Below are 27,209 nucleotides of genomic sequence, written 5' to 3'. Positions count from 1 at the left end.
CAGCGTTTATGGTACACTCAAAAATTCGCAGCATGTCCATTAATTTTTCGGACACGCAGAGTAATCGCCGCCATTGACTTGCATTAGAACGCGCCAATTCCGCAAGACTGCATCTGTTCTTGTGTAATTGGCGCGTTCTAATGTGCGGATGTGAGTGACTTGTCACCCTCCCTGGGCTGTTGGGGTACTCGGAGCCGGGTCAGTGTAGGGGGGTTGAGGATGCAGTCGCGGCCTCGACCCGTTCCGTGCCCAGGGCAGTCACCTAAAAATAATGGGCTTTTAAGGATGAGTGGTATTTCGACTATGCCACCTGCAGTTCCTGGTGAAGGCCATCAGCTCTGCAACAGTCCACTGAGGCCGGTGTTTGAGGCAGCTAGGATGGGACGGCTCCCCACAGGTGGAGCAGGCCTCAGGGCAGTGTGTGGAGGAATGGTGGGCGCAGTGCCGCGCAGGAATAAACAAGCGGAGGCGGTGAATGAAGTCATCCGGGTCTTTACTCACTGTAGATGAACTTTCAGCCGCAAAGCTTCTCTCTGCTACACACGGCATACTGCAGCCACCGGGAAGGGGGTTCAGCACTTCCCAGGTAGATCAGGAGCACCTGTCGAGACCCCGCTGGTGTGTGTTCCTCTCCTTGGTAAGTTCTCCCACTGAGTCTCCTCCTGACTGTGTGTGGTATGAATGTGGTGTAAGGCTGGGTCCCACTGGATAAATGCAGTTTAAGAGATACAGGTGGCGACTCCGCTCCGTCCGTATCCCCCTGGGATCCACTCAGCCTCCGGGCTTTTCTGACTGAGACGTGAAGTGACAAAGTCAGATATCGGGGACCGGTTACCCCTCTTGCAGCAGGAATCCCTCTGACTAGGCCAGAGTAAAGAATACAGGTGGCGACTCCGCTCCGTCCGTATCCCCCTGGGATCCTTTTGCCTGTGGAGCCTATCTCCTCTGCTCTCCTCTAAGGCCTTTCTTTGGTCTGATACTGCCAACTTCCCGATGGGGGAAGCCCTGAGACGAGAACTCTGTATTTAGTTCGCTGGATCAGGGGTCTGTCCTTTCTGCGGGGTTCTCCATATCCCCCCCCCTGATCCCCAGTTTGTCCTGGGAATCTCCACACGTGCCCAATGAGAACCAAACTTGTATCCATTGCGACCAACCCCAGAGTGCTGACACCCAGTTAGGGGGATGGTCACTTGGCGGCCTGATAAATAGTGCTCTGGGGGGACAATACCTGGGCTGACCAGAGTGATGGTTGAACTAGTGTCCCAAAGTCCCTGGGCCTCCTCCCTGATGTAATTTCCCTCCCCCAGGTCACATTGCTTCATGGTAGCAGTTATTGTATTTTGTGTATTACCACAGGTGGGGGGTTAGTCTGCAGATAGTGCCGCTCCCTCTCGGCTGAAGCATTGAGAACTGGTCTTTGGCTTTGGGTTACAACATTTGCCCAGTGGCACACCAATCCTCGTCCTAGGTTGTGATGTGGGCTAGAACGTTCCCAGCATTCCCTGGCAAAATGCCCCATGCGTCCACAGTTATGGCAGTTAAGCCTTCCTCGCCCCAACACGGGCCGTACTTAGGGCTTGGGCAACCTCCCCCTCTTTGTGAAGTCTGAACTCCCTGTCATTCCTCCTCTGGCCAGTCCATGGGTTTCAATGGCCTCCCTGTAAGCTCCTGTTCCCGACTCACTGGGGCTGTACTTCCACATTGCCCTGGTCGATTAGCAGACCAATCATCAGCCAATCTTGCAGCCTCATCCAGGCTAAGTGGTTTTCTATCTGCCACCCATTCTTTTAAATTACCTGGGACCTTTGACATAAATTGTTCCTGCATCATTATATCCATTACATATTCTGCTTCCCGAGCCCTCAGTCCTTCTATCCACCGAGTACATGCCGTACGTAGTGTGTTGGCAAACTCCCGATGTGTGTGTGCAGCGGACTTGTCAGTCTCCCGAAACTTCCTCCGGTAGGTTTCCGGCGTGACGGCATACCTCTCTAGCAATGTACTGCGAATGGTAGAGTAACATCTCTGATCCACCGAAGACAAGTTATTAAAAGCTTCTCTTGCTTTTCCGGTCAGGCCAACAATCAAATATCTGGGCCAGTCACTGACTTACACCTCATGCAGCAGGCAGAGGTTCTCAAATAAGTGGAGATGTTCATCAATATCCGAGGTGTCCTCATTGAACTGTGGTATATCCCGGTACCTTAAAGATGTAGGCCCCTCTCTCCTGTTATCCATTGTCCTCTGCACTGGGGCGGGTGGGGGTATCGCTACATGCACACCCAGAAATTTGTTTAACACTGCCGCCCGCTCCATCTCCGTGGCCCGCTCTCCTAGCACGTCCAGCATCCTCCTCAGCTCAGTCGGTCCTTCCTCCGTCATCTCTTCTGCCAAGTCACCGCTTGGTAACTTTCCCTGGTATGCTCTCCAGAGATAGGTGATCCCACCGCTGCCACCACTTGTAAAGATGTGCGGTTGTGGATTTTAATAATCACCTAGGCAGGTTAACGATGCAACAATATTTTATTGATCACAGCCATGGCAATAAGCAATTCCAGGTAAATGGCCAAAAATAGTTTTCTCAGTCCTCAAATGCCCAATCTGGGTTCAGTAGTTCCACTGGCTTTGTACAAGGCCATACTCACTGTCTCCCAACTTTTGGTTGGCCCACAGATTTCGTAACTCCTGCCAGTATAGTCTGTAGCCACAGTCCATGATCCTCTTCCTTCAATCCTTCCACCCAACTCTCCTAAAACATGTCTGTCCTTTCTTCCATTGGGCTCAGTCCCCTCCCAGGTCAGAAGTGATCACACCCTCCCCCTTAAACATTCACTGTTCGCTAAACAATGAAGAATATTCTAGAAGCCTTCATCTGACACCCCCTATGGTGACGGCTAGAAGAATGGCCCAAGGTCTCAGAGATATGGTCAGTGAATGGAATAGATACCTGAGGTTGAACTGATGAGCAAACAAATCACTAACAAAACACAGCAAGCAAATTTCTAATAAAATACAAAAATAAGATTGATGAAAATGGGTGCTCAGTGCTGGAAAAGTATTTAGTAAGTGGCCAGGTCCTCACACTGTTCATTAGAAAAGTATGTATGTACAGTAGCTGCGATCATGCAGGTGTCTCAGCATGTGCACGCGTTTTAACATCATCAGCATTGCTCACTTCCGATTCTGAAATCAAAAGCTCTGGACACTGCTGGTCAGGGTCATACATAGAAATCATGGGGCCCCATAGCAAAAGTCTGAATGGGGCCCCCCACACTCTAAAACTGTGCAGCCAGAATATTTACCCCCCTCCTCCCTGTAATATGCAAACTGTGCAGTCACAATATTTACCCCCTTCCCCCTGTAATGTGTAAACTGTACAGGCACAATATTCATCCCCTTCCCCTCTCTAATGTGCAAATTGCAGCCAGCCAGAAATAATATTCACCCCCACTTCACCCTATCCCGAGTAGCTGGATCAGCCTTTTTTGAACCACAAACAAAGTAGAATTGGCAAGGGCAAGGGGACACATAAAAAAAATTAAGTTAAATTTATTACCACCGCCGGGCCCGGCTCACTGTTTTGCATCTCCTCTCCACACAGGCAGTGCTCACGTTCCTTATGTGCTGCAATTGGTTTCCGGGCTCTCTGGCTGGAAAGCTAAGTGAGCCAGGAGGCGTGGTGTGCTTATGCAAATCCAGCCAGAGAATTGAGCAGACAGCAGAGCGGGAAGAGTTAGGAGGAGCGAGGAGGTACGCAGCGGCACTGACATTTTATTAAAGGCATACACACCAAGCAGCTGCTGGACCAAACCGGGCCCCATCACCCGTCAGGCCCCATAGCACCCCTTTCTGACTAACTTAAAGTGATTGTCCACTACTCTAACATTGATGGCCTATCCTTAGTATAGGTCATCAATGTCTGATCGGTGGGGGTGTGATACCGGGGACCCTTGCTGATCAGCTATTCATGGTGTTGGCGGCGCCTGGAACTGACCAGTTACGGAGCTGCATAGCACTGCTCTATGTACTGCATAGTGGCCATGGACAGGTACTGCACATCTGCCCTCTATTCAAATCAATAGGGGTGATGTGCAGTATCCGGCTGTGGCTACTATTTCATCGATGGAGCTGTGCTGTGTAGCTCCATAACAAGGCAGTTCTTGCCTCTGCTGACACAATAAACAGCTGATCAGAGAGGATACAGGTGTCACATCCCCACCAATCAGACATTGATGGCCTATCCTAAGGACAGGCCATCAATCTTAAAGTAGTGGAAAACCTCTTTATCCTTAGAATTAGCATTTTTAAGTCTTATTTAATTAATCTGATGGTTTTTCCTATATTTCTTCTGTAGAACCGGCTTTGGAGAAAATCTCGCTCACCACATAACAATGGAAGTTGCTATGGGGTGGATCTCAACAGAAATTTTGATTCAAAATGGTGCAGTAAGTTCATTACTACTGACTATTGCTTGACTGTCACAAATCAGGCAGCACGGTGGCTCAGTGGTTAGCACTGCAGCCTTGCCACGCTGAGGTCTTGGGTTCAAATCCCACCAAGGACAACATCTGCAGAGAGTTTGTATGTTCTCCCTGTGTTTGCGCAGGTTTCCTCTGGGTTCTCTGGTTTCCTCTCACACTCCAAAGACATATTACTAGGGAATGTAGATTATGAGCACCAATAGGGACAGAGCCGATCTTTGTGAATTGTAAAGCGCTGCGGCATATGTTGGCGCTATATAAATAAAAGGATTATTTTTTTAATAGATTATGTAATGTTATGTAAGCAATTGAAATTATATCAATATTCCATTCGTCTGATATAGCATTCTGTTTTCTTATCAGCACACATTTAGGCCTTGTTCACACCATCCATCTATAATATGACCATAGAATGTAGTGAATTCAACATGAGCCAAAAGAGTGCCCCTTTTCCTTAAAGGGGTTTTACGATTTTTATGTGTTTTTATGTAAAGATAACCAAGTCAGCTGTACTTTCCCCAGGCTCCAGCGCTGGTTCTCTGCTGCGGCCTCCAGTCTTTCTTGATATAGCTGCAGGCAATCAGCACTGGGCAGTAGCATGCTTGCTTGAAGTGTTTTGTTGCAGAGATTACATGATGTTGTCATGACATCGCCGCTGCAGAAATATCATGAAATATTGGGGACCTCAACAGAAAACCAGCACTGGCAGTGAAATGAGTAAGTACCGCTGATTTTTTTTATCTTTACATGATTTATAGTAAGTCATTGTCATAAAAAAAAAACAGGGAATCAATTGAATAATTCAAAAGTATACTTCAATAAAACTTATTGAAAAATTACATGCAGATTTGCAACATAAGGGCAAAAAAATCAACATAACAAAAAAACTAAACTTTTCATAACCGCAGAATATGAACTGAATTTTTCTACAGGGAAAATGTCACCAGGTTTTTTCTATTTAATCTGATAGCAGCATGATTAAGAGAAAGAAACACGGGTTCCTGTGATGTAACACTTAGGCTGTGTGCCCACGTAGCATTTTTCAAGCGTATATGCTGCGGAATTTCCGCAGCGTAAACGCTTGAAAAACGCATGTATATCCGCACCCCATGGTCCCCAATGGGATTCCGCAACTTCTATGCACATGCTGCGGATTTTTCCGCAGCGTTTATGCCGCGTTCAAAAATCCGCAGCATGTCATTTAATTTTGCGTTTCCGCAAGCGGAATTGCCTTAGTCCAATGCATAAAAAACGCAAGGCAATTCCGCATGTGGAAAACGCGTGATAAACGCGCGAAAAATGCGCGATAAACGCGTGCGGAATTCCGCATGCGTTTTTCCGGGAGAGGACTTGCATTTATGCAGCAGAAATTTTCTGCTTCATAAATGCAACGTGGGCACATAGCCTAGGGTATGTGCACACGATGCAGAAATGAAGCAGAAAATTTCTGCATCATTTCTGCATCTCCCTGGCAGAAAAAACGCATGCAGATTGTGCATGCGTTTTTCCTGCAGAATACATGCGGATCCACATGCAGATTGACATGCATTTCCGCATGCAGATTGACAAGCGCTTTCCAGGCGATTTTAGCATCACCTGGAAAGTGCTTGACAACTAGGTCACACTATATAAATCCATGCAAACAGCATGGATTTATATAGTGTGACCCGAGAGAGTGTATATACTTACCTCTGATGGCCCGTGCTGTCCTGCTTTACAAAGTTCCCGGCTGCCGGCAACTTTGAATTGAAAGACCTGCCGACGTCAGCGTCACGTGACCCGTCACATGACTCTGACGTCACCGCAGGTCCTACAACTCACTGCAAGTGCCGGGAACCAAGCGGGAGCGCTGCGCGGGCCGACAGAAGGTAAGAATACATTTATTTTTTATTTTATTCTTTTTTTACAGCTTTTTTAATGGTACCTGGGTGTGGATGAGACTCTCCTCTCCTCCACACCCGGGTACCATCCGCATATTAGAACGCGCCAATAACGCAAGTACAAATGCTGTCTTGCGGAATTGGCGCGTTCTAATGCAAGTCAATGGCGGCGAAATCGCCGCATTTCCGCAAAATTAATTGACATGCTGCGGATTTTTGACCGCAGCGTTAACGCTGCGGAAAAATCCGCATCATGGGCACAGCACATGCGGATTTCCATTGGGGAACATTGCTTCCCTTCTACCATGCGTTTTTCATGCGTTTCCGCGGCGTTTACGCAACTGCAAAAACGCCGCGGAAACGCATGAAATACGCATCGTGTGAACTCAGCCTTAGGCTATGTGCCCACGTTGCAGAAATGAAGCAGAAAATTTCTGCAGCATTTCTGCATGGTCTTGACAGTCAAAAACGCTTGCGGATTTTACACGCGTTTTTACATGCGGATTTGACTTGCGTTTTGCAAGTCAATTGGGACCTCAAATCCGCATGCAGAAATGCACAAATAATGGACATTCTGCGGATTTTTCTGCAAGGAAAATCTGCTGCGGAAAAATCCGCAGCATGGGCACAGAACATGCAGATTTTCATTGGGGATCATGGGGCATGGGTTACCAAGCGTTTTTAAAGCGTTTCTGCTGCGTAAATTTCACATCAATGCTTGAAAAACCCATAGTGGGCACACAGCCTTAGGCTAAATTCCCATGATGAGCTTTTGGCGAGTTTTTGATGTTGTAGATTTTCTGCAGTATTTCTGAAACCCATTAAGTAAAATAGGTTACTTGCATTTTTTCTAAAATACGCAATGTAAAAAACTCACCAAAAACTCATTGTGGAAACGTAGCCTTACTGGGCTGCTTGCTGCAGTTTTGATAAAATCGCAGTTTTCTCTGCTGAAGATCTACCAGTTCTCTGAATGCTGAGTTCTGTATACCCCTCTACAATATTGATTGGCGGCTTTCTGTATACACTGTACATTGGCAGAAAGCTGCCAATCAGTGGTGAGGGTGGGGTTACACAGAGCAAGAGGACTACATGGCGGGAGACATCTAGTCCTGTAGTAATAATCTCCTGCTGATAAAACACTGATTTTATTGAAATTACAACAAGTGGACAAGTATGTGACACATTGCTGAAACTAGGGTCTCTGCCCTTATATCATGCTGCTCTAAGATTAAATAGTAAAAACCTGCTGACAGATTCCTTTAAACCAAATTAGTTCAAACTTGAAAATACAATCTGAATGCGTAAATTCACCATGTGAAAATTTTCCTTCAATAGTAGAAATAGCACAAAATCATTTTATCTATTTGAATAAATTTATACCTGTGTAATGGAGATGAAAAATAACTTCCCGATGTTCACCGAATAATTTGTCGAATGATTCGACGAACATACCAAATCCCATTGGATTCAGTGGGAGGCAAAACCAAACCCATACACAACACCTTCAAACGGTCCCAAAAGCTGCCAAAACAGCTCAACTTAGGGGCAGACACCAGGAAAAATGGCATCAATTGACCCAGAGTACAATTTTGTAATGGCACAGCAGTAATTAGCCATGGACTATGCTTGAGGTATCAGGGTCAGGGCCAGCATTTAAGGCTATGAATTGAGCTTCAAATTAAGATGAGGTGGGTGAGTGATTGGTGTAGGCCTGCTGTGTTGGGAGCCCTGATACCACATGCAATAGTTCAATCTACTTTTATGCTCAGCCACACTCAGATGGCAGAAAAATCAGTTTCATAGAGTTGTATTGGTACAAAAATTTAAGGATACTAACACAGCTAGTTGATTGAAAGTAAATGGCGGCCTGCCATGAAGGAGACCCAATCAGGAGTCTCCCTATTTCCAAAAATTAGGGTCTGACACAACCAAAGTGGCATCAATTTCACCAGAGTAGAAATAGTGTAATGGGGACTGACACCTCTTCCACTACAGCCAACCCAGCAGATTGAGACCCATCAAGGAGTCTTCACATTATAAAAATTATTGTTATTATCTGCATCAGCAGCAACAGCAGGCCCAGAAGCCATGACAAAGATATCACAGACTGCAATTACACGAGATCAATGCAGCACACTAAAAACTATACCATCGCCTAGTCTGCACAGTCTGCGATTGGGGTGAAAAAGTCCTTGGAGATCCATGACTTGTTCATCTTGATGAAAGTTAGGCGGTCTACACTTTTAGGGGACAGTCGGCAGCGCTTATCTGTCAGGACACCAACAGCAGCGCTGAAGACACGTTCTGAGAAAATGCTGGCTGCCACGATGATATAACCTCCAAGGCGTGACAGGCGAACTCAAGTCACTCTTCCATTTTTGAAGATCAAAATGTAAAAGGGCCCAAACACTCCATGATGGTATTGATATTGAGCTTGAGATACTCGTGCACTATCCTCTCTAGTCATTCACCACGTGTCAGACTTATACTCCGTTGTGCTGGTGCACGAGCTGGTTTAAAAAATGTGTGAATTGACTCACAGAAATTGCTTCTACCACTTACACTGTTGCTGCTGGTGCTCTTAATGTTTTGGTGTTGAAGAATTGACGTTTCGGATGTTGGAAGTCTAGAGCTGCGATGCACACTGTGTGCCTCCCTGCTGTCTTGGGGAAAACCTCTCTTAAGGTTGTCTCAAAGTGCATTTCGATACTCCAGCATTTGCTGGTCTCTTTGCAGGGTGGGATGCATCTGGCAAAATTTACTCTTATAACGTGGATCTAACAGAGTGGCAACCCAGTAGTCAGCACTATTTTGAATCCTAACTATAAGGGGATCATGTTGCAGATAGTGCAGCAAGAAGGCGCTCATATGTTGGGCTCTTCCATGAGGTCCAAGCCCATGATGTGTTGGTGACTGGGTAACACTGATGCTTATTTCTTTCGTCCCCTCCCGCCAACCAAGAACAACAAAGAGGGGATGATTATCCTCTTCATCTCCTGACTGTTGCTTGTACATCACTTCTTCCTCCTCCATTTGTTCCTCGGCTCCTGCACCTTCACTAACAATTTGTCTGGTATCACCAGACCCCCTTGATCGCTGTAATTCACCCTCCCTTGGCACTCGCCTGTGTGATGACAGTCTGTAACTTAGAGACATTGTTATCCATTCCACATCCTCCTCTGCTTCCTCCTCTTCCTCTGGGATCACCACCTCTTCCCGCAGGCTATTCAAGGTCTGCTCCAGCATGTAGATGACCGGAATAGTGATCATTATGATGACTGTCACACTGTCACAGAATACTGGAGGTAGGGGGCCTAAGCTGACCCTAAGCTGGGGCCCTGACTAATCCCTCATCCTGGAGGTACTGTTAAAGGTACAGAGGTCCAGGCCGCCAGCGTAACCCCTACCTCCTGAGGATCCCTGCACCACAGTAATCTAGTCCTGAGAAGGACCCCGATCACAACAATAGGGAACCAGCAATAATATGCCCACACACAGTATTTAGACGAACGAGACAGTACAAGGGAAAAACCAAAACCACCTTGCATACAACTTCAACAAAACTACAACAGAGGGAACACCAACGGGAAAGGAGATAAATGATAAAGCGAGGAAAGGGAAATAACACTTTCAAATACACTTATCTCAGCAACTCCAAACACCACGATCCGCTCTGTAAGTCTGAATGAAAAGCTATCACCGACACCTCACAAACAGACCTGCAGGAATATAAAGGAGTCTCACTAACGAAGCATTGATTGCAGCTGGGCGAGGCTGGACCTCAGCTAGCCCAGAGAGAGAGAGAATTAACTCCTTCACTGCCGAGAAAACACAAAGCACCAACAAGTCAGCTGCGAGAAGTCAGGCTGTGTACTCGTGACGATCTTCGTGGCAACACACCCGTGACAGTACCCCCCCTTCTACGAGGGGCCTCCGGACCCTCAGGGCCAGGTTTATCCGGGTGAGTCGTGTGGAAGGCCCGAACTAATCGGTCTGCGTTAATATCCGACGCAGGAACCCACATCCTCTCCTCAGGACCATACCCCTTCCAATGAACCAAGTACTGAAGGGACCGGCGATTAAAGCGTGAATCAATGACCCTCGATACCTGGAACTCCAAGTTACCATTGACAACCACAGGAGGGGGAGGTAAAGGTGACGGTACCACCGGCGCCACATACCTCTTAAGCAATGATCTGTGAAACACGTTGTGAATTTTAAACGTAGGGGGGAGGTCAAGACGGAATGCCACCGGATTAATAACAGAACTGATTCTGTACGGCCCGATGAACCTGGGACCCAGTTTCCAGGAGGGAACCTTAAGTTTAATATTCCTGGTAGACAACCATACCTGATCGTTCACACTTAGGTCCGGACCAGACACTCTCCTCCTATCAGCCATACGTTTGTATCGGTTCCCCATAGTATTCAGATTCTTCAGCACCCCTCTCCATACTGAAGCGAGAGATGAGGAAAATCGTTCCTCCTCCGGAACCCCCGAAGAGCCCCCCCTACTGAAAGTACAAAACTGGGGGTGAAAACCATATGCCCCAAAAAACGGGGACTTACCAGTGGACTCGCTTCGCCTATTATTGAGAGCAAACTCTGCCAGAGGTAGGAAAGAAGCCCAGTCCTCCTGGTTCTCTGACACAAAACACCGAAGATATGTCTCCAAGCTCTGGTTCATACGTTCCGTCTGACCATTGGTCTGAGGATGAAAAGCCGACGAGAATGACAAATGCATCCCCCGCCGTGCACAAAACGCCTTCCAGAACTTGGACACAAACTGAGACCCCCGATCAGACACCACCTCGGAGGGTACCCCGTGAAGCCTCACAATCTCCCCAATGAACACCTGCGCAAGAGTTTTAGCATTAGGGAGAGCTGGAAGAGCGATAAAATGTGCCATCTTGCTGAACCTGTCCACTACAACGAGTATGACCGTTTTACCCGAAGACGGAGGGAGGTTCGTAATAAAGTCCATAGACAGATGAGTCCAAGGACGCTCCGGGATCTTCAAAGGTAAGAGGGCCCCAGACGGACGGGTATGTGAGGTCTTAGAGCGCGCACAAACCCCACAGGACGCGACAAAAGTTACCACCTCTTTATGTAAGTTAGGCCACCAAAACCGACGCGAGAGGAGATCCACAGTTGCTTTACTCCCCGGGTGTCCTGCAAAAACTGAGTTATGGTGTGCCTCGATCACCTTTTGTCGCAACTGATCTGGAACGAACAGTCTCCCCGGAGGTCCAACAGGGGCGTCCCCCTGAGCCTCCAATATCTCCTCCTCCAGCTCAGAGCATACTGCCGAAACCACCACCCCCTCCTGAAGAACAGGAATCGGGTCGTCCGTATTCCCGGCCCCAGGGAAACTACGAGATAAGGCATCCGCCTTTACATTTTTAGACCCAGGACGATATGTAACGACGAAATTAAACCTGGTAAAAAACAATGACCACCTAGCTTGTCTGGGATTCAGACGTTTAGCGGACTCCAGATATAGCAGGTTCTTGTGATCGGTGATGACGGTGACCGGATGAACTGCCCCCTCCAAAAAATGGCGCCACTCCTCAAAAGCTAACTTAATGGCCAGGAGTTCCCTATTGCCGACATCGTAATTCCTCTCAGCGGACGACAATTTTTTAGAGAAAAAGGCGCACGGATGCCACTTACCAGGGGACGAACCCTGTGACAATACTGCTCCCACCCCTACCTCGGAAGCGTCTACCTCTACAAAGAATGGCTGAGACGCATCAGGTTGAATGAGTATGGGTGCCGAGGCAAAACATTTTTTCAAGGAGGAGAATGCTTGACAAGCCTTGTCAGACCACCTAGAAAAATCCGTCCCCTTTTTAGTCATGTCTGTGAGAGGCTTAACCACGGACGAGAAATTACGAATGAACTTCCGGTAATAGTTAGCAAACCCCAGGAAACGTTGTAGTGCCTTAAGATTCTCCGGCCGATCCCACTCAAGAACTGCCCGCACTTTCCCAGGGTCCATACGAAAACCGAACGCAGAAACCAGGAAGCCTAAAAACTGGAGTTCCTGTACGGCGAACACACACTTTTCCCACTTGGCATACAGTTTATTATCCCGCAAGATCTGTAACACCTGTCTAACGTGCTCCTGATGAGACACCAGATCCGGCGAGTAAATTAAGATATCATCCAGATATATGACAACAAACTGTCCCACCAGGTGGCGAAAAATATCATTAACAAAGTGTTGAAACACCGCCGGGGCATTAGTCAGACCGAATGGCATGACAAGGTTCTCATAATGCCCCTCCGGAGTGTTAAAAGCCGTCTTCCACTCATCCCCCTCCTTCATCCTAATCAAATTGTACGCCCCCCTGAGATCCAACTTAGAGAACCATTTGGCGCCCACGATCTGATTAAAGAGATCGGGAATAAGTGGGAGCGGATACGGATCTCGGACCGTAATCCGATTAAGTTCACGGAAATCCAGGCAAGGGCGTAGGCCTCCATCTTTCTTCTTAATAAAGAAGAACCCCGCGGCCACCGGTGAAGATGAAGGTCTAATATGCCCCTTAGCCAGACTTTCAGAAATATAATCCTTCATGGCCTGCCTCTCAGGACCAGAAAGGTTATACAACCTAGCTTTAGGTAACTTGGCCTCAGGGAGCAGTTTTACAGAACAGTCATACTCGCGATGAGGAGGTAGTTCCTGACACCCATTCTCCGAGAATACATCCTCAAAGTCTGCCAGAAATGGAGGTAAGACCCAAGGAGTAACCGCACCGATGACCGTGTTCATGCAGTTTTTATTACAGAATTTACTCCATTGGCTTATCTCTCTGGTTTGCCAATTAATAACAGGGTTATGCTTAGCTAACCAAGGAAGGCCCAACACTATAGGAGTGGGAAGACCCTCCAACACGTAGCAAGACAACAGTTCTTTATGTATTGCCCCCACTTGAAGTTTTACGCCATGCACAGCTTGCAAAAAACTTCCCTGACCGAGAGGCCTGGCATCGATCGAGAATATGGGGATGGGTTTAGCCAACTCACTCAATCGCATACCTTGAACCCGGGCAAACCGAGCATCAACCAGATTAGCCCCGGCCCCACTATCCAGAAGAACAGATATCCTCTCAGTTCTCGTACCCACCACCACCTCCGCCGGTACGAGAAACTGAGACGAACCTAGGGACGAAATACCTACTCCCAGATTGCCGTCCACCACACAACCTGGGATCAACAGTTTTTTCGACGACTCTTTACTCAGCAAGGGGCGGGATGGACACCCCCCAATAAAATGTCCCTTTTTCCCGCAGAGGAAACACCTTCCTGTCTTATGGCGCACCACCGGTCCCCTTCCCCGAAATGATGTCCCTCCTAATTGCATAGGCTCCTCCGGACTGACCAGGGGAACCACCATATGAGGGGACCTTGTAAGAGGTGGAGACATTACAGGGGGTAGAGTTATCCCGCACCTCTCCCGAAGCCGTCTGTCAACGCGAATAGCAAGGGCCATAGCGGCTTCCAGTGACGCGGGAGAGTCATACTGTGCCAACACATCCTGTAATTTGTCGGATAAACCATGACAAAACTGGCTCCTAAGAGCCGGGTCATTCCACTGGGTGTCCGTGGCCCACCTACGGAACTCCGAACAGAATTCCTCCGCCGGACGATCTCCCTGCTGAATCCTACGTAACTTAGACTCAGCAAGGGAGATCCGATCTGGGTCATCATACACGAGTCCCAAAGCAGCGAAAAACCTATCCACTGACTGGAGAACTGGGGAGCTAGGGGGAAGAGAGAACGCCCAAGATTGTGGGTCCCCTTGTAGGAGCGAGATGACAATTCCCACCCTTTGTTCTTCACTGCCCGATGACCGAGGCCGCAGCCGAAAGTACAATTTGCATGCCTCCCGGAAAACAAAAAACTTGTCCCGCCCCCCAGTGAACCTGTCAGGGAGAGCTACTTTAGGTTCTGGTCCGGCTTGCTCCAGAGGATGCAAAACCTTGGACCTAACGTCCGCCAGCCCCATGGACAAACTCTGCAACTGCTGAGCTAGACCGGCTACTGGATCCATGGTAGCTGGAGAAAAACTAAGATGGTCGGTGAAAATGTCACACTGTCACAGAATACTGGAGGTAGGGGGCCTAAGCTGACCCTAAGCTGGGGCCCTGACTAATCCCTCATCCTGGAGGTACTGTTAAAGGTACAGAGGTCCAGGCCGCCAGCGTAACCCCTACCTCCTGAGGATCCCTGCACCACAGTAATCTAGTCCTGAGAAGGACCCCGATCACAACAATAGGGAACCAGCAATAATATGCCCACACACAGTATTTAGACGAACGAGACAGTACAAGGGAAAAACCAAAACCACCTTGCATACAACTTCAACAAAACTACAACAGAGGGAACACCAACGGGAAAGGAGATAAATGATAAAGCGAGGAAAGGGAAATAACACTTTCAAATACACTTATCTCAGCAACTCCAAACACCACGATCCGCTCTGTAAGTCTGAATGAAAAGCTATCACCGACACCTCACAAACAGACCTGCAGGAATATAAAGGAGTCTCACTAACGAAGCATTGATTGCAGCTGGGCGAGGCTGGACCTCAGCTAGCCCAGAGAGAGAGAGAATTAACTCCTTCACTGCCGAGAAAACACAAAGCACCAACAAGTCAGCTGCGAGAAGTCAGGCTGTGTACTCGTGACGATCTTCGTGGCAACACACCCGTGACAGATGACATCGTCAATGTTAACCATCTTAGTAGCCATTTCAAAACTGTGCAGAAGGGTGCAGAGGTCCTAAATCTGTGCCAACTCCGTAAACGTAATTTGCCCCAGGTCCGTACTGTATTGGCCAGAGCCATACAACATGAGATACTCCATCGGGGTTCGTCGCAGCTGATGCAGTTGCTGCAACACATGCAGAGTGGAATTCCACCCTGTCGGCACATCGCATATCAACCGGTTAACTGGCATGGACAAAGACCTCTGTTTCAATGCAAGTCGATGACCTGAGGGGTGAGAACGGTGGAAGTGAGCACACAGCTTCCGTGCTTTCTGCAGCAGTGTTATGAACTGCTACAAACACTAAGGAAAGAAAGTAAAACTGTCCCTACAATAGGACTAAGCTGATCCCCTACGATGCAGCGGGGGACCTGTTCCTTGTGAACAGACCCGCCTAAGTCCTCGGCTAGTCTGAACGCAGACCTATAGATATAAGGGAGTAGTCCCTACAAGATCTAAGGACTGGGATATAGATGGACACCTCCTAGCAGAAATTGTAGCAGAGCAAATACAAACAAACAAACAGAAGTACTAGTGGTCAAAAGACCAAGCAAACTACAGAGTAAGGTACAAGGCACCTGGCTAGCTTAAGAGTAAATGAAACACTGAAGTCCAGCAAGGCCAGGAGGGCGGAGCTGGATTATATAGGCAAAAAGTCATGTGACCAGCAAAATATAAAAACTAACAGGAGGGTTCTAACAGTACCCCCTCTTCTATGAGGATCCTCCGGATCCTCCAGATCCAGGTCTATCAGGAAACCTCCTGTGAAACACTCCGACAAGTTTAGGAGCAGAGACATCATCCGCCCTTACCCAGGAGTTATCCTCGGGACCGAAACCTTTCCAAGCGACGAGATACTGCAATCTCCCTCTATGCCATCTAGAATTAAGAATGTGAGAAATTTCATATTCACCGTCTTCCTCCACCGGAGGAACAGAGACAGTGGCGTCCCTATCAGAAACATCAGCTTTTTTCAATAAGGAAACATGAAACACCGGATTAATCTTCCAGGAGGTAGGAACCTCCAACCTAACAGCAGATTGGTTAACTACCTGAAGCACCTTAAATTGACCTACAAACTTTGGGCCCAATTTCTTAGAAGGAATCCTCATCTGCAGATTCCTAGAGGACAACCAAACCATGTCACCAACAGTAAACAAAACCTCTTGACGTTTCCTGTCAAAGTACCTCTTGGATTTTTTGTTAGCCTCTTGAAGGTTATGATGTACCTCAGTCCAAACTCTCTCCAAATCACTGGAAAAATTCTCCTCCTCCGGCAAAGCTGATACCAATTTGGAGAATGACCCAAACGACGGATGTCTCCCAGTACAACAAAAAAAAGGAGAACACCCAGCTGAAAAGGATGTATGGTTGTTAAGAGCAAATTCAGCCAGTGTCAGAAACTCAGACCATCCCTCTTAATTGTCAGCCACAAAACAACGCTAAAACTGTTCAACATCATGGTTCTTTCTTTCTGTCTGTCCATTAGACTCAGGATGAGAACCAGACGAAAATGACAAATGGACTCCCAACCTGTCACAAAAGGCACGCCAAAAACGAGCCACGAACTGAGGTCCCCTATCGGAAACAATGTCGGTAGGAACACCATGGAGCCTGACAATTTCATTAACAAAAGCCTTAGCGAGTGTCCTGGCGCAGGGCAGTTTGATGAAGGGAACCAAGTGACACATCTTGCTAAAACGGTCCACGACCACCCAGATAACAGTGAAACCCTCAGAGGCAGGAAGGTCAGTAATAAAATCCATAGCAAGATGTGTCCAAGGAGCTCTAGGAACCACCAGAGGGCAAAGCAACCCCGCAGCAGGAGCATGTGAAGACTTAGATCTAGCACACACAGTACATTGACGCACCCACTTAATGACTTTCTTCTGCCACCCAGGTCACCAAAAACTGCGACCTACAAGTCTCTTAGTCTCCGAAATTCCTGGATGACCTGCCAACCGAGACTCATGACACTCCACAAACAAATCTCTCCTAAAGTTCCTAGGCACAAACAACCTCCCATGGGGAGTATTAGATGGGGCATCCTCCTGGGCTTTCAGAATCCCATCTTCCAAAACGGAGTCCAATGCTGCTATCACAACACCTTCCTGTAAAATGCTCTCCTCCTCCACGGTACCAACCATGGGAGAAAAACTGTGAGATAAAGCATCAGCTCTTACATTCTTGGTACCCGGGATGTAAGTAACAGAAAAATTAAACCGCGAGAAAAAAAGTGCCCACCTAGCTTGACGGGCAGCATCAAGATAGATCAGATTCTTATGATCAGTAAAAACCTGAATGGGAAATTTAGCACCTCCCAAGAGATGACGCCAATGTTCAAATGCGAGTTTAATCGCCAGCAATTCCCGATTACCGACATCGAAATTAAGTTTGGTCTCAGAAATTTTTTTTTAAAAAAAAGCACAGGGATGTACTCCATCCTTGTTTTCCTGAGACAAAACAGCACCGACCCCCACCGAAGAAGCATCAACCTCGACCAAAAAAGGCTTGGTCTCATCAGGCTGCATAAGGATGGGGGCAGTACTGAACCTCTCCTTGAGATACACAAAAGCTTCAATGGCCTCAGTAGTCCACTGAACCGGATTCGCACCTTTCCTGGTGAGATCGGTCAGCGGCTTAACAATTATAGAAAAATTCTTAATGAATTTTCTGTAATAATTGGCGAAACCCCAAAATCTCTGTATTGGTTTTAAACCAATAGACCTAGGCCATTCCTGCACCGCCTGAGCCTTCACCGGGTCCATCTCAAAGCCCTCGCTGGAGATAATGCAGCCCAAAAAACAAATTTTCTGCACAGCGAACTCACATTTCTCCAGCTTAGCAAAAAGTGAATTGTCGCTTAACAACTGCAATACCTCACGTACGCTCTGCCAATGAGACTCCAGATCCGGCGCAAAAATCAAAATGTCATCCAAATACACCACCACATTCTTACCGATCAACGGTCTTAGGATGTCATTAATAAGGTTCTGAAAAAACGCTGGTGTGTTGGTAAGACCAAAGGGCATAACCAGATTCTCAAAATGACCCACTGGAGTGTTAAAAGCAGTTTTCCACTCATCACCTTCCTTCATACGTAACAAATTGTATGCCCCCCGGAGATCAATCTTAGAGAACCACTTGGCCCCCACTAACTGGTTGAACAAGTCAGGAATTAATGGCAGTGGGTAGGAATTGTGTACTGTAATTTTATTAATTTCGCGAAAGTCCAGACATGGACGTAAACCGCCGTCCTTTCTTTTAAAAAAAAAAAAATCCAACAGCCACAGGTGACTTAGAAGGTCTAATGTGACCGGCGGCCAAGCTTGTCTGTATGTGTTCCTCCAAGGCCTTTCTCTCAGGGATAGTAAGATTAAATAAGCGACTCTTGGGAAGAGTTGCTCCAGGGACAAACTCAATAGTACAATCATAGTCCCTATGAGGAGGCAAAACTTGCGACTGCTCCTCAGAAAAAACCTTCCAAAAATCCTGAATAGGTACAGGTAATTCCCCTCTTTCCACAGCAGCAATGCGACCGTTACAACATCTATTATAACACTTAGGACTCCAAGACTTAATTTCATTGGTAGACCAGTCCAGTACAGGAATGTGCAATTTTAACCAAGGTAACCCCAAAACCACTGGAGCAGGCAAATTATTTAATATCGCCAAATCCAAATTCTCTTGGTGGATAACATTAATGGTGAGGGGAAATTCAAAAACCTTGTGAGTAATACCTTTTCAAGGGAGAGCCATCAACAGCAGCCACAGAAATAGGAGATGACAAAAGTTTGGATTCTAATTAAAATTTTTCCAAAAAACCCTCATCAATCACATTGAGTGTATAACCACAATACACAAATACCCTAAATTCAATCAACTCCTCCTGGAATGAGGTGCTTCCAGAAAGAAATACTCCTTTTGAGTTTAAAGACGCTATGCGGGTGTAACTGACCTTTTTTTTTTCTTTGCTCAAACGAAGCACACAGTTCTTAATAAAGTGGTCAGATTTACCGCAATAAAAACACAATCCTTTAGCAAACCTGCGGTCTTTTTCCTGAGAGTAGGGTGACATCGCCCCAATCTCCATCGGTTCTCCACCCTCCGAACAGACCCTCTGAAAACTAGGAGCTGCCATAGCAGTAAATTTCTCTTCATTACTCCTAGCACGCAGTCTCCTGTCCACACGTATGGCTAATTGCATTGCCTCCTGCAAGGTTCCAGGTTTTGGGAAGGCAATCAGCAGATCCTTAACCCTTTCACCTAGACCATCAAGAAACAAACATTTTAATGCTGAGTTATTCCATTCCACTTCAGCCGACCATCTTCTGAAGTATGTACAATAATTTTCCACATCACCTGATCCCTGCTTCAAACGTCTTGATTCAGTTTCAGCAGATGAGACTCGATCAGGATCATCATACAACAACCCCATAGCAGAAAAAAAATCTTCCACAGATCTAAAACACTGATCATTAGGTTGTAGAGAAAAGGCCCATCCCTGTGGTTCTTTGCGCAAAAGTGACATTATAAACCCAATGCGCTGTGATTCATTCCCCGAGGATCTGGGTCTTAAACGAAAATATAATAAACAAGCGTTTTTAAAGGAAAAAAAATCTTGCCGTTTACCATATAAAAAATCTGGAAGTCCTACCTTCGGTTCGACAAACTGCACTCCAGGACAGCTACTCACGTGTTGCTGGAGCTCGGCCACCTCCAAAGACAGTCCCTGCAGGCATTGAGCCAACTCCTGAACCGACACCATGCTGAAATCAGGATTTTTTTTTTCCTTAGAGTGTTTTATTTTTGGGCTGGACTTACTGTTATGAACTGCTACAAACACTAAGGAAAGAAAGGAAAACTGTCCCTACAAGAGGACTAAGCTGATTCCCTACGATGCAGCGGGGGACCTGTTCCTTGTGAACAGACCCGCCTAAGTCCTCGGCTAGTCTGAACGCAGACCTATAGATATAAGGGAGGAGTCCCTACAAGAACTAAGGACTGGGATATAGATGTTAGAACTCTCCTGTTAGGTTTTTTCTATCTTGCTGGTCACATGACCTTGTTTGCCTATTTAATCCTACTCCACCCTCCTGGCCTTGCTGGACTTCATTGTAATTTCTACTCTTAAGTTAGCCTGGTGCTTAGTTACCTTTCTCAGTCAGTTTAGCTAGGTCTTTGGACCTTTATGTTCTATGTTGTGTGTTTGTCTTTTTCTGCTACAATTTCTGCTAGGAGGTGTCCAACTTTATCCCAGTCCCTAGTTCTTGTAGGGATCCCTCCCTTGCATCTATAGGTCTTCGTACAGACTAGCCGAGGACTTTAGCTGGTCGGATCGCAGGATCAGGATCCCCGTTACATCGTAGGGATCCAGCTTAGTTCTATTGTAGGGACAGATCTCCTTTCTTTCCTTAGTGCTTGTAGCAGATCATAACAGTAAGTCCAGCCCAAAAATATCTCTAAGGAAAGACTTCCAGTTTCCATCATGGTGTCAGTTCAGGATTTGGCTCAACGCCTGCAGGGACTCTCTCTGGAGGTGGCCGAGCTCCAACAACATGTGAGTAGCTGTTCTGGAGCACATTTTGTGGAGCCAAAGGTACGTTTGCCTGATTTATTTTTTGGTGATCAAAAAGAATTTTTTTCCTTTAAATATGCTTGTTTGCTGTATTTTCGTTTGAGACCCAGATCCTCTGGTGATGAATCACAGCGCATAGGGTTCATAATGTCACTTTTGAGCAAAGAACCTCAGGGATGGGCCTTTTCTCTCCAACCTAGTGATCTATGTTTTAGATCAGTGGATAGTTTTTTTTCTGCTTTGGGTTTGTTGTATGATGATCCTGATCGTGTCTCATCAGCTGAGACTGAATTAAGACGTTTGAGGCAGGGATCAGGTAATGTGGAAAAATATTGTTCTCACTTCCGTCGGTGGTCTGCCCAGGTGGGGTGGAACGATTCAGCTTTAAAAAGTTTGTTTCTTGCGGGGCTAGGTGAAAGGGTTAAGGATTTGCTGATTGCTTATCCCACACCTGGAAACTTGCAGGAGGCAATGCAATTAGCTATACGGGTGGACAGGAGACTGCGTGCAAGGGTTAATGATAGTAAATCCTCTGCCATGTCAGCTCCGAGTCTTGAGAGGGTCTGTACTGACATTGGAGAGCCGATGAAGATTGGGGCGATGGCACCCCGCTCTCAGGAAAAAGACCGCAGATCTTCTGAAGGTTTGTGCTTTTATTGCGGGACATCTGACCATTTTATTAAGAACTGTGTGCTTCATATGAACAAAGAAAAAAAAAAGGTCAGTTACGCCTGTATTGCCTGTTTAAATTCTAAGGGGATATTTTTTTCTGCTACTACTGCTGCTCAGGAAGAATTAATTGAATTTCGGATATTTGTGGATTGTGGTTCTACTCTGAATGTGATTGATGGGGGATTCTTGGAAAAACTTAAATTAAAACCCAAACCTTTGTCATCCCCTATTGCTGTGGTTTCTGTCGATGGCTCCCCCTTGAAGAGTGTTACTCGCAAGGTCTGTGAATTTCCCCTCACTATTAATGGTATTCACCAAGAAAATTTGGATTTGGTAGTATTAAATAATTTGCCTTCTCCAGTAATTTTGGGGTTACCCTGCTTAAAATTGCACAATCCTGTACTGGATTGGTCTACCAATGAAATTAAGTGCTGGATCCCTAAGTGTTATGACAAGTGTTGTAACGGACGTATTGCTGCGGTGGAAAAAGGGGAATTACCTGTACCTATTCAGGATTTTTGGAGAGTTTTTTCTGAGGAGGAGTCACAAATATTGCCTCCCCATAAAGACTATGATTGTACCATTGAATTTGTCCCTGGAGCGACTCTTCCTAAAAGTCGTTTATTTAATCTTACTATTCCTGAGAGAAAGGCTTTGGAGGAATACATACAGACAAGCTTGGCCACCGGTCACATTAGGCCTTCCAAGTCTCCTGTGGCTGTTGGATTTTTTTTTGTTAAAAAAAAGGACGGCGGTTTACGTCCTTGTCTGGATTTTTGTGAGATTAATAAAATTACTGTACCCAATCCTTACCCACTGCCATTGATTCCTGATTTGTTTAACCAGTTAGTGGGGGCCAAGTGGTTCTCTAAAATTGATCTCCGGGGGACATACAATTTGTTGCGCATGAAGGAGGGTGATGAATGGAAGACTGCTTTTAACACTCCTGTGGGTCATTTTGAGAACCTGGTTATGCCTTTTGGTCTTACTAATGCTCCAGCATGTTTTCAGAATCTTATTAATGACATCCTAAGACCTTTGATCGGCAAAAATGTGGTTGTGTATTTGGATGACATTTTGATTTATTCACCTGATCTGGAGTCTCATTGGCGAAGCGTACGTGAGGTATTACAGTTATTAATTGACAATTCGCTTTTTGCTAAGCTGGAGAAATGTGAGTTCGCTGTACAGAGAATTACTATTTTGGGCTACATTATCTCCAGCGAGGGCTTTGAGATGGACCCTGTGAAGGTTCAGGCGGTTCAGGAATGGCCTAGGCCTATTGGTTTGAAATCAATACAGAGGTTTTTGGGTTTCGCCAATTATTACAGAAAATTCATTAAAAAATTTTCTATTATTGTCAGACCACTGACCGATCTCACCAGGAAAGGTGCTAATACGGTTCAGTGGACTACTGAGGCCATTGAAGCTTTTGTATTTCTAAAGGAGAGGTTCAGTTCTGCCCCCATCCTTATGCAGCCTGATGTGACTAAGCCGTTTTTGGTCGAGGTTGATGCTTCTTCGGTGGGGATCGGTGCGGTGTTGTCTTAGAAATGGAGGATGGAGTACATCCCTGTGCTTTTTTTTCAAAAAAAATTTCTGAGACTGAACTTAATTACGATATTGGTAATCGGGAATTGCTGGCAATTAAACTTGCATTTGAACACTGGTGTCATTTCTTGGAAGGTGCTGAATTTCCCATTCAAGTTTTCACTGATCATAAAAATCTGATCTATCTTGATGCTGCCAAGCGCCTGAATGCCCGTCAGGCTAGGTGGGCACTTTTTTTCTCGCGGTTTAATTTTTCCGTTACTTACCTCCGGGGTGCTAAGAATGTTAAAGCTGATGCTTTGTCTCGCAGCTTTTCTCCCATGGTCGGTGCTGAGGAGGAGGGGAGCATTTTACAAGAAGGTGTTGTGATTGCTTCATTGGACTCCGTTTTGGAAGATGAGATTCTTAAAGCACAGGAGAATGCCCCATCTAACACTCCCCATGGGAGGTTGTTTGTGCCTAGGACCTTTAGGAGAGATTTGTTTGTTGAGTGTCATGAGTCTCGGTTGGCAGGTCATCCAGGAATTTCTGAGACCAAGAGACTTGTGGGTCGCAGTTTTTGGTGGCCTGGATGGCAGAAGGAAGTCATTAAGTGGGTGCGTCAATGTACGGTGTGTGCTAGATCTAAGTCTTCACATTCTCCTGCAGCGGGGTTGCTTTGCCCTCTGGAGGTTCCTAGTGCACCTTGGACACATCTGGCTATGGACTTTATTACTGACCTTCCCCCTTCTGAGGGTTTCACAGTCATCTGGGTGGTCGGGGACCGTTTTAGCAAGATGTGTCACTTGGTTCCTTTCATCAAACTGCCCTGCGCTAAGACACTCGCTAAGGCCTTTGTCAAGGAAATTGTCAGACTACATGGCGTTCCTACTGACATTGTTTCGGATAGGGGACCTCAGTTCGTGGCTCGTTTTTGGCGTGCTTTTATGACAGGTTGGGAGGTCATTTGTCGTTTTCATCCGGATATCATCCTGAGTCTAATGGCCAGACAGAAAGGAAGAATCAGGATGTTGAGAAGTTCTTGCGTTGTTTTGTGGCAGACAATCAGGAGGGGTGGTCTGAGTTTCTGCCACTTGCTGAGTTTGCTCTTAACAACCATACATCCTCTTCTGCTGGTTGTTCACCTTTTTTTTGTTGTTCTGGGAGACATCCGTCTTTTGGGTCATTCTCCAAATTGGTATCGGCTGTGCCTGAGGAGGAGAGTTTTTCCGGTGACTTGGAGAGAGTTTGGACGGATGTGTGTGGTAATCTTCAGGAGGCTAAAAAAAAATCGAAGATGGTGGAGGCAAAAGCAGTGGAGAAAGGAAGGTTTGTCCTGTAAGCCTTGGAGATTCCAAGACTTGTGGACCAGCCTCTTTTTCACCTGCCCCCACAGCCACCAGAATCATTTAATGCCCAGTCATCAAGATGTAATGCACTTGGTCATGCTTACTCGTCCAGGTGTCTGTGGTGAAATGCACCCTGGCAGACATAGATTTAGTCAAGGAACAGGTGATGTTGTCTGCGACATGCTGGTGTAGCGCAGGCACAGCTTTCTTAGAGAAGTAATGGTGACTGGGCAATCTGTACTGGGGGACTGTGATGACCATCAGCTTTCGGAAACCATCTATATCCACCAGGCAGAAAGGCAGCATTTCCGTGGCCAACAGATTGGAAATGGTGAAGTTCAACCTCTTAGCTTTGTCTTGTGTAGAAGGAAACAATCTTTTATGTGACCACAACTGTGGGACCAAGGGCTGGCTGCAGTGCTGAGAGAGGGCAAAGTAGGGTGAACACGACAAACTGCTGGACCGTGACTGAGGTGCAGTCGGAGATGTTACGGTGGATTGAGAAAGATGTAGTGTGCTCATTGAAGCAAAAAATGCAGGCATGTCCACTTCCATTACAGCTGACGGGCTCTCACTCAGCCTGGCTGGAGTGGGTAAACAAGTGAAGGTTCTGCGGTCGGAGACCTGCGTAACAACATTTGGCACGGTGACAGAGGAGGAGGAAGAAGCAACAGATGCAGTTGATGGGGCGGCCGATGGTTGGTGAGGCCCGCTGGTCCAAATTTTATCGCAGCGAGATTGCCAGAGTAACGCATGTTGATCAAGCATGTGACGGTTCATGCATGTTGTAGTCAAATTATTGCACTTTTTCCCTCTACTGAGTCTTTTTTTGCAAAGTTGGCAGATAACGTGAGTTGGCCCATCCTTTATGGTGTCAAAATAATCCCAGGCTAGGCAACCCTTGCTGCCCTGCGAGCTGCTGACCTTTAACCACTGCTGGCCACAGCCACAGTTGTGGCTAAGGATGCAGTGCTCCTCGTGATTGCATCACTCTGTGTACGTGCCGTAGGGCGCGATGTAACCTCCTCGTCTTCCTTCTACTCCACCTTCTCAGATGAGCTACTCAGCTGCGTGCATCTGGGTTCACACCAAGTGGGTTCTACAACCTCATCATCATCCCCTCTGTTCTCCCATTTCTTTCCCTGAGAGTTACTTTCCTTCTCTTCCTGCCCTGACAGCACAGTACAGTTTGCGTGAGCCTCAGGTATCTGAGTCTCATAAGGATCACCTCCCTCCCCGAGGGTTAACGTCTGGTGGCGAGTATCAGGATGTTGCTCAGACCTTCCTTTGTCCTGCCCTGGATCCAACTTAAAATAATTTTGGGCATCTGTGCAGATGCTTTCCTCCTTTTGAGTCTGTGAATCTTTGGAGCAGTCCTCTGATGCCCATGGCATAGAATGTGTGAACAGCTCTGCCCACTCACCCATTTGTGGTTCCCTACAGTCAGTTGGGAGGTTAGAGAGCTGTGAAGCGGGGGGGGAACAAGGGTAATTGGGGTACCAACTCTGAGGACCTTACTGTGTGTGATGTTGAGATGGAGGAAGAGGAGGAGAGGCCACTTGATGCAGCGCTTGCCATCCACTGGAGCACATGCTCTTTCTGGCCCTCATCTACAAGGTGCACCGCTGTGCGGCTGCCAAAGAAAGGGAGTGGAGTACACCATGCACAGTAACAGAAGTTGTCAGTTGTCTTCGGATAGGATATGACCGTGTTGGTTCACTAGTGCTTTCACTAACATTACCACCTACCCCACGCATATTTTGAACACCAAGCCTATTCCCCCTTCCACCACGACCTCGCTTCTACCCACTCATGTTGCTCAGATAGTGTGCTTGGAGCATGCTAATAGCAACAAAAAATTAGATTTTTTACTGTGGATGAGGCCTGTATAAAATAGAATATATGCTCCAAACAATTTCAAACTGAGATCTGGCCTACTGTATCACGTTACTAACAGAAGAAATTATATTTTTTTACTCTGAATGAGCTCTGTATACAGCTGAATTTCACCCGCTGAAAATGACAAGCTGAGATGTGGCATGCTGTATCACGTTAGTAACAGGAAAAATTTGATTTTTAAAGGTGTACTTGTGCATAGAGTACAATAGAAGCAGTGCACGACAGAGTTCTATGCTGAAATGTGCCCTGCTGTCTTTGTCTGGATCTCACTAATAGCACAGAAAAAAAAAAATCTGCTGAAAGGTTGATTTCACAGCCGCAGAGGACCCTATCTATCTACGCTATCTGACTTAGAAGCAAACGCCTAGCTAACTATCTAAAATCACTCAGTATCCAAGAATAGGAGCATCCTCTCTGACCTGTTATACTCACAAAATGGCGCTAAAACAACATGTCTGCTCTTATATAGAGAGGAACATGTGATTTCAGCAGCTAATGGCACAAGCCCTTGTGTCTGGACATTGTGGATGGTTCCTGCTCCCACCCCCTTTCCTCATCAAACTTGTCCCCCCTGCTCATCATACAGCACCACTATCCTAGCTAAAGTGCTGAAAATACTGTAGGGGAAATGCAATAATTTCCTGCACTTTTACCAAATTTTGACGATTTAAGTAAAAACGCTCCGGTTTCCGATTACAAATCCGAATGTACAACGTTCGTGCCAAATTTGAAATTGGCGAACCTTTTTCGAAAATGTTCATTCATCTCTAGTCTTGATATCCAATATCATTTGTTATGCGTTCAGTTTTCTTATTGCCAAAATGACTGCCGCAAAGTTATAGGGAGCACTATGGAAACCTAACAATGCCTCCCTTGCCTTTTCTCTTGAGTGGGTTAGACCATTGTGGATTACTACAGTGATGGGTCTGTCCCATGGGAAACATAAAGGTAGGAGGCTTGGTTCAGACTTTTCACAGCATTCCTCAAGCTGCTGTGGGGATCATTTTGAAGAATATGAAAATGGGGCTCTGATCTAACAGATT

At 46.5% G+C, this 27,209-nt stretch overlaps 1 protein-coding gene across 2 annotated transcripts in view; it reads left to right on the top strand.

The window, feature by feature from the left end:
• LOC141161493 (carboxypeptidase O-like) overlaps positions 1-27,209 on the top strand; it is a 165,115-nt gene that overhangs the window by 111,427 nt on the left and 26,479 nt on the right. Inside the window, exons 8-9 of one of the 2 annotated variants that reach the window (XM_073646337.1) lie at positions 3,602-3,750; positions 4,355-4,445. In XM_073646337.1, coding sequence (XP_073502438.1) covers positions 3,602-3,750; positions 4,355-4,445 — 240 coding nt within the window. The remainder of the gene's footprint in view (positions 1-3,601; positions 3,751-4,354; positions 4,446-27,209) is intronic. The other variant, XM_073646336.1, reaches the window with a different exon arrangement.

This window comes from Phyllobates terribilis, unplaced genomic scaffold, assembly GCF_046119375.1.
Source record: "Phyllobates terribilis strain yellow unplaced genomic scaffold, ASM4611937v1 Scaffold_9__5_contigs__length_417890890, whole genome shotgun sequence".
In the NCBI taxonomy this organism is placed as follows: Eukaryota; Metazoa; Chordata; class Amphibia; order Anura; family Dendrobatidae; genus Phyllobates; species Phyllobates terribilis.
This window is presented reverse-complemented; position numbering and strand designations above follow the sequence as displayed.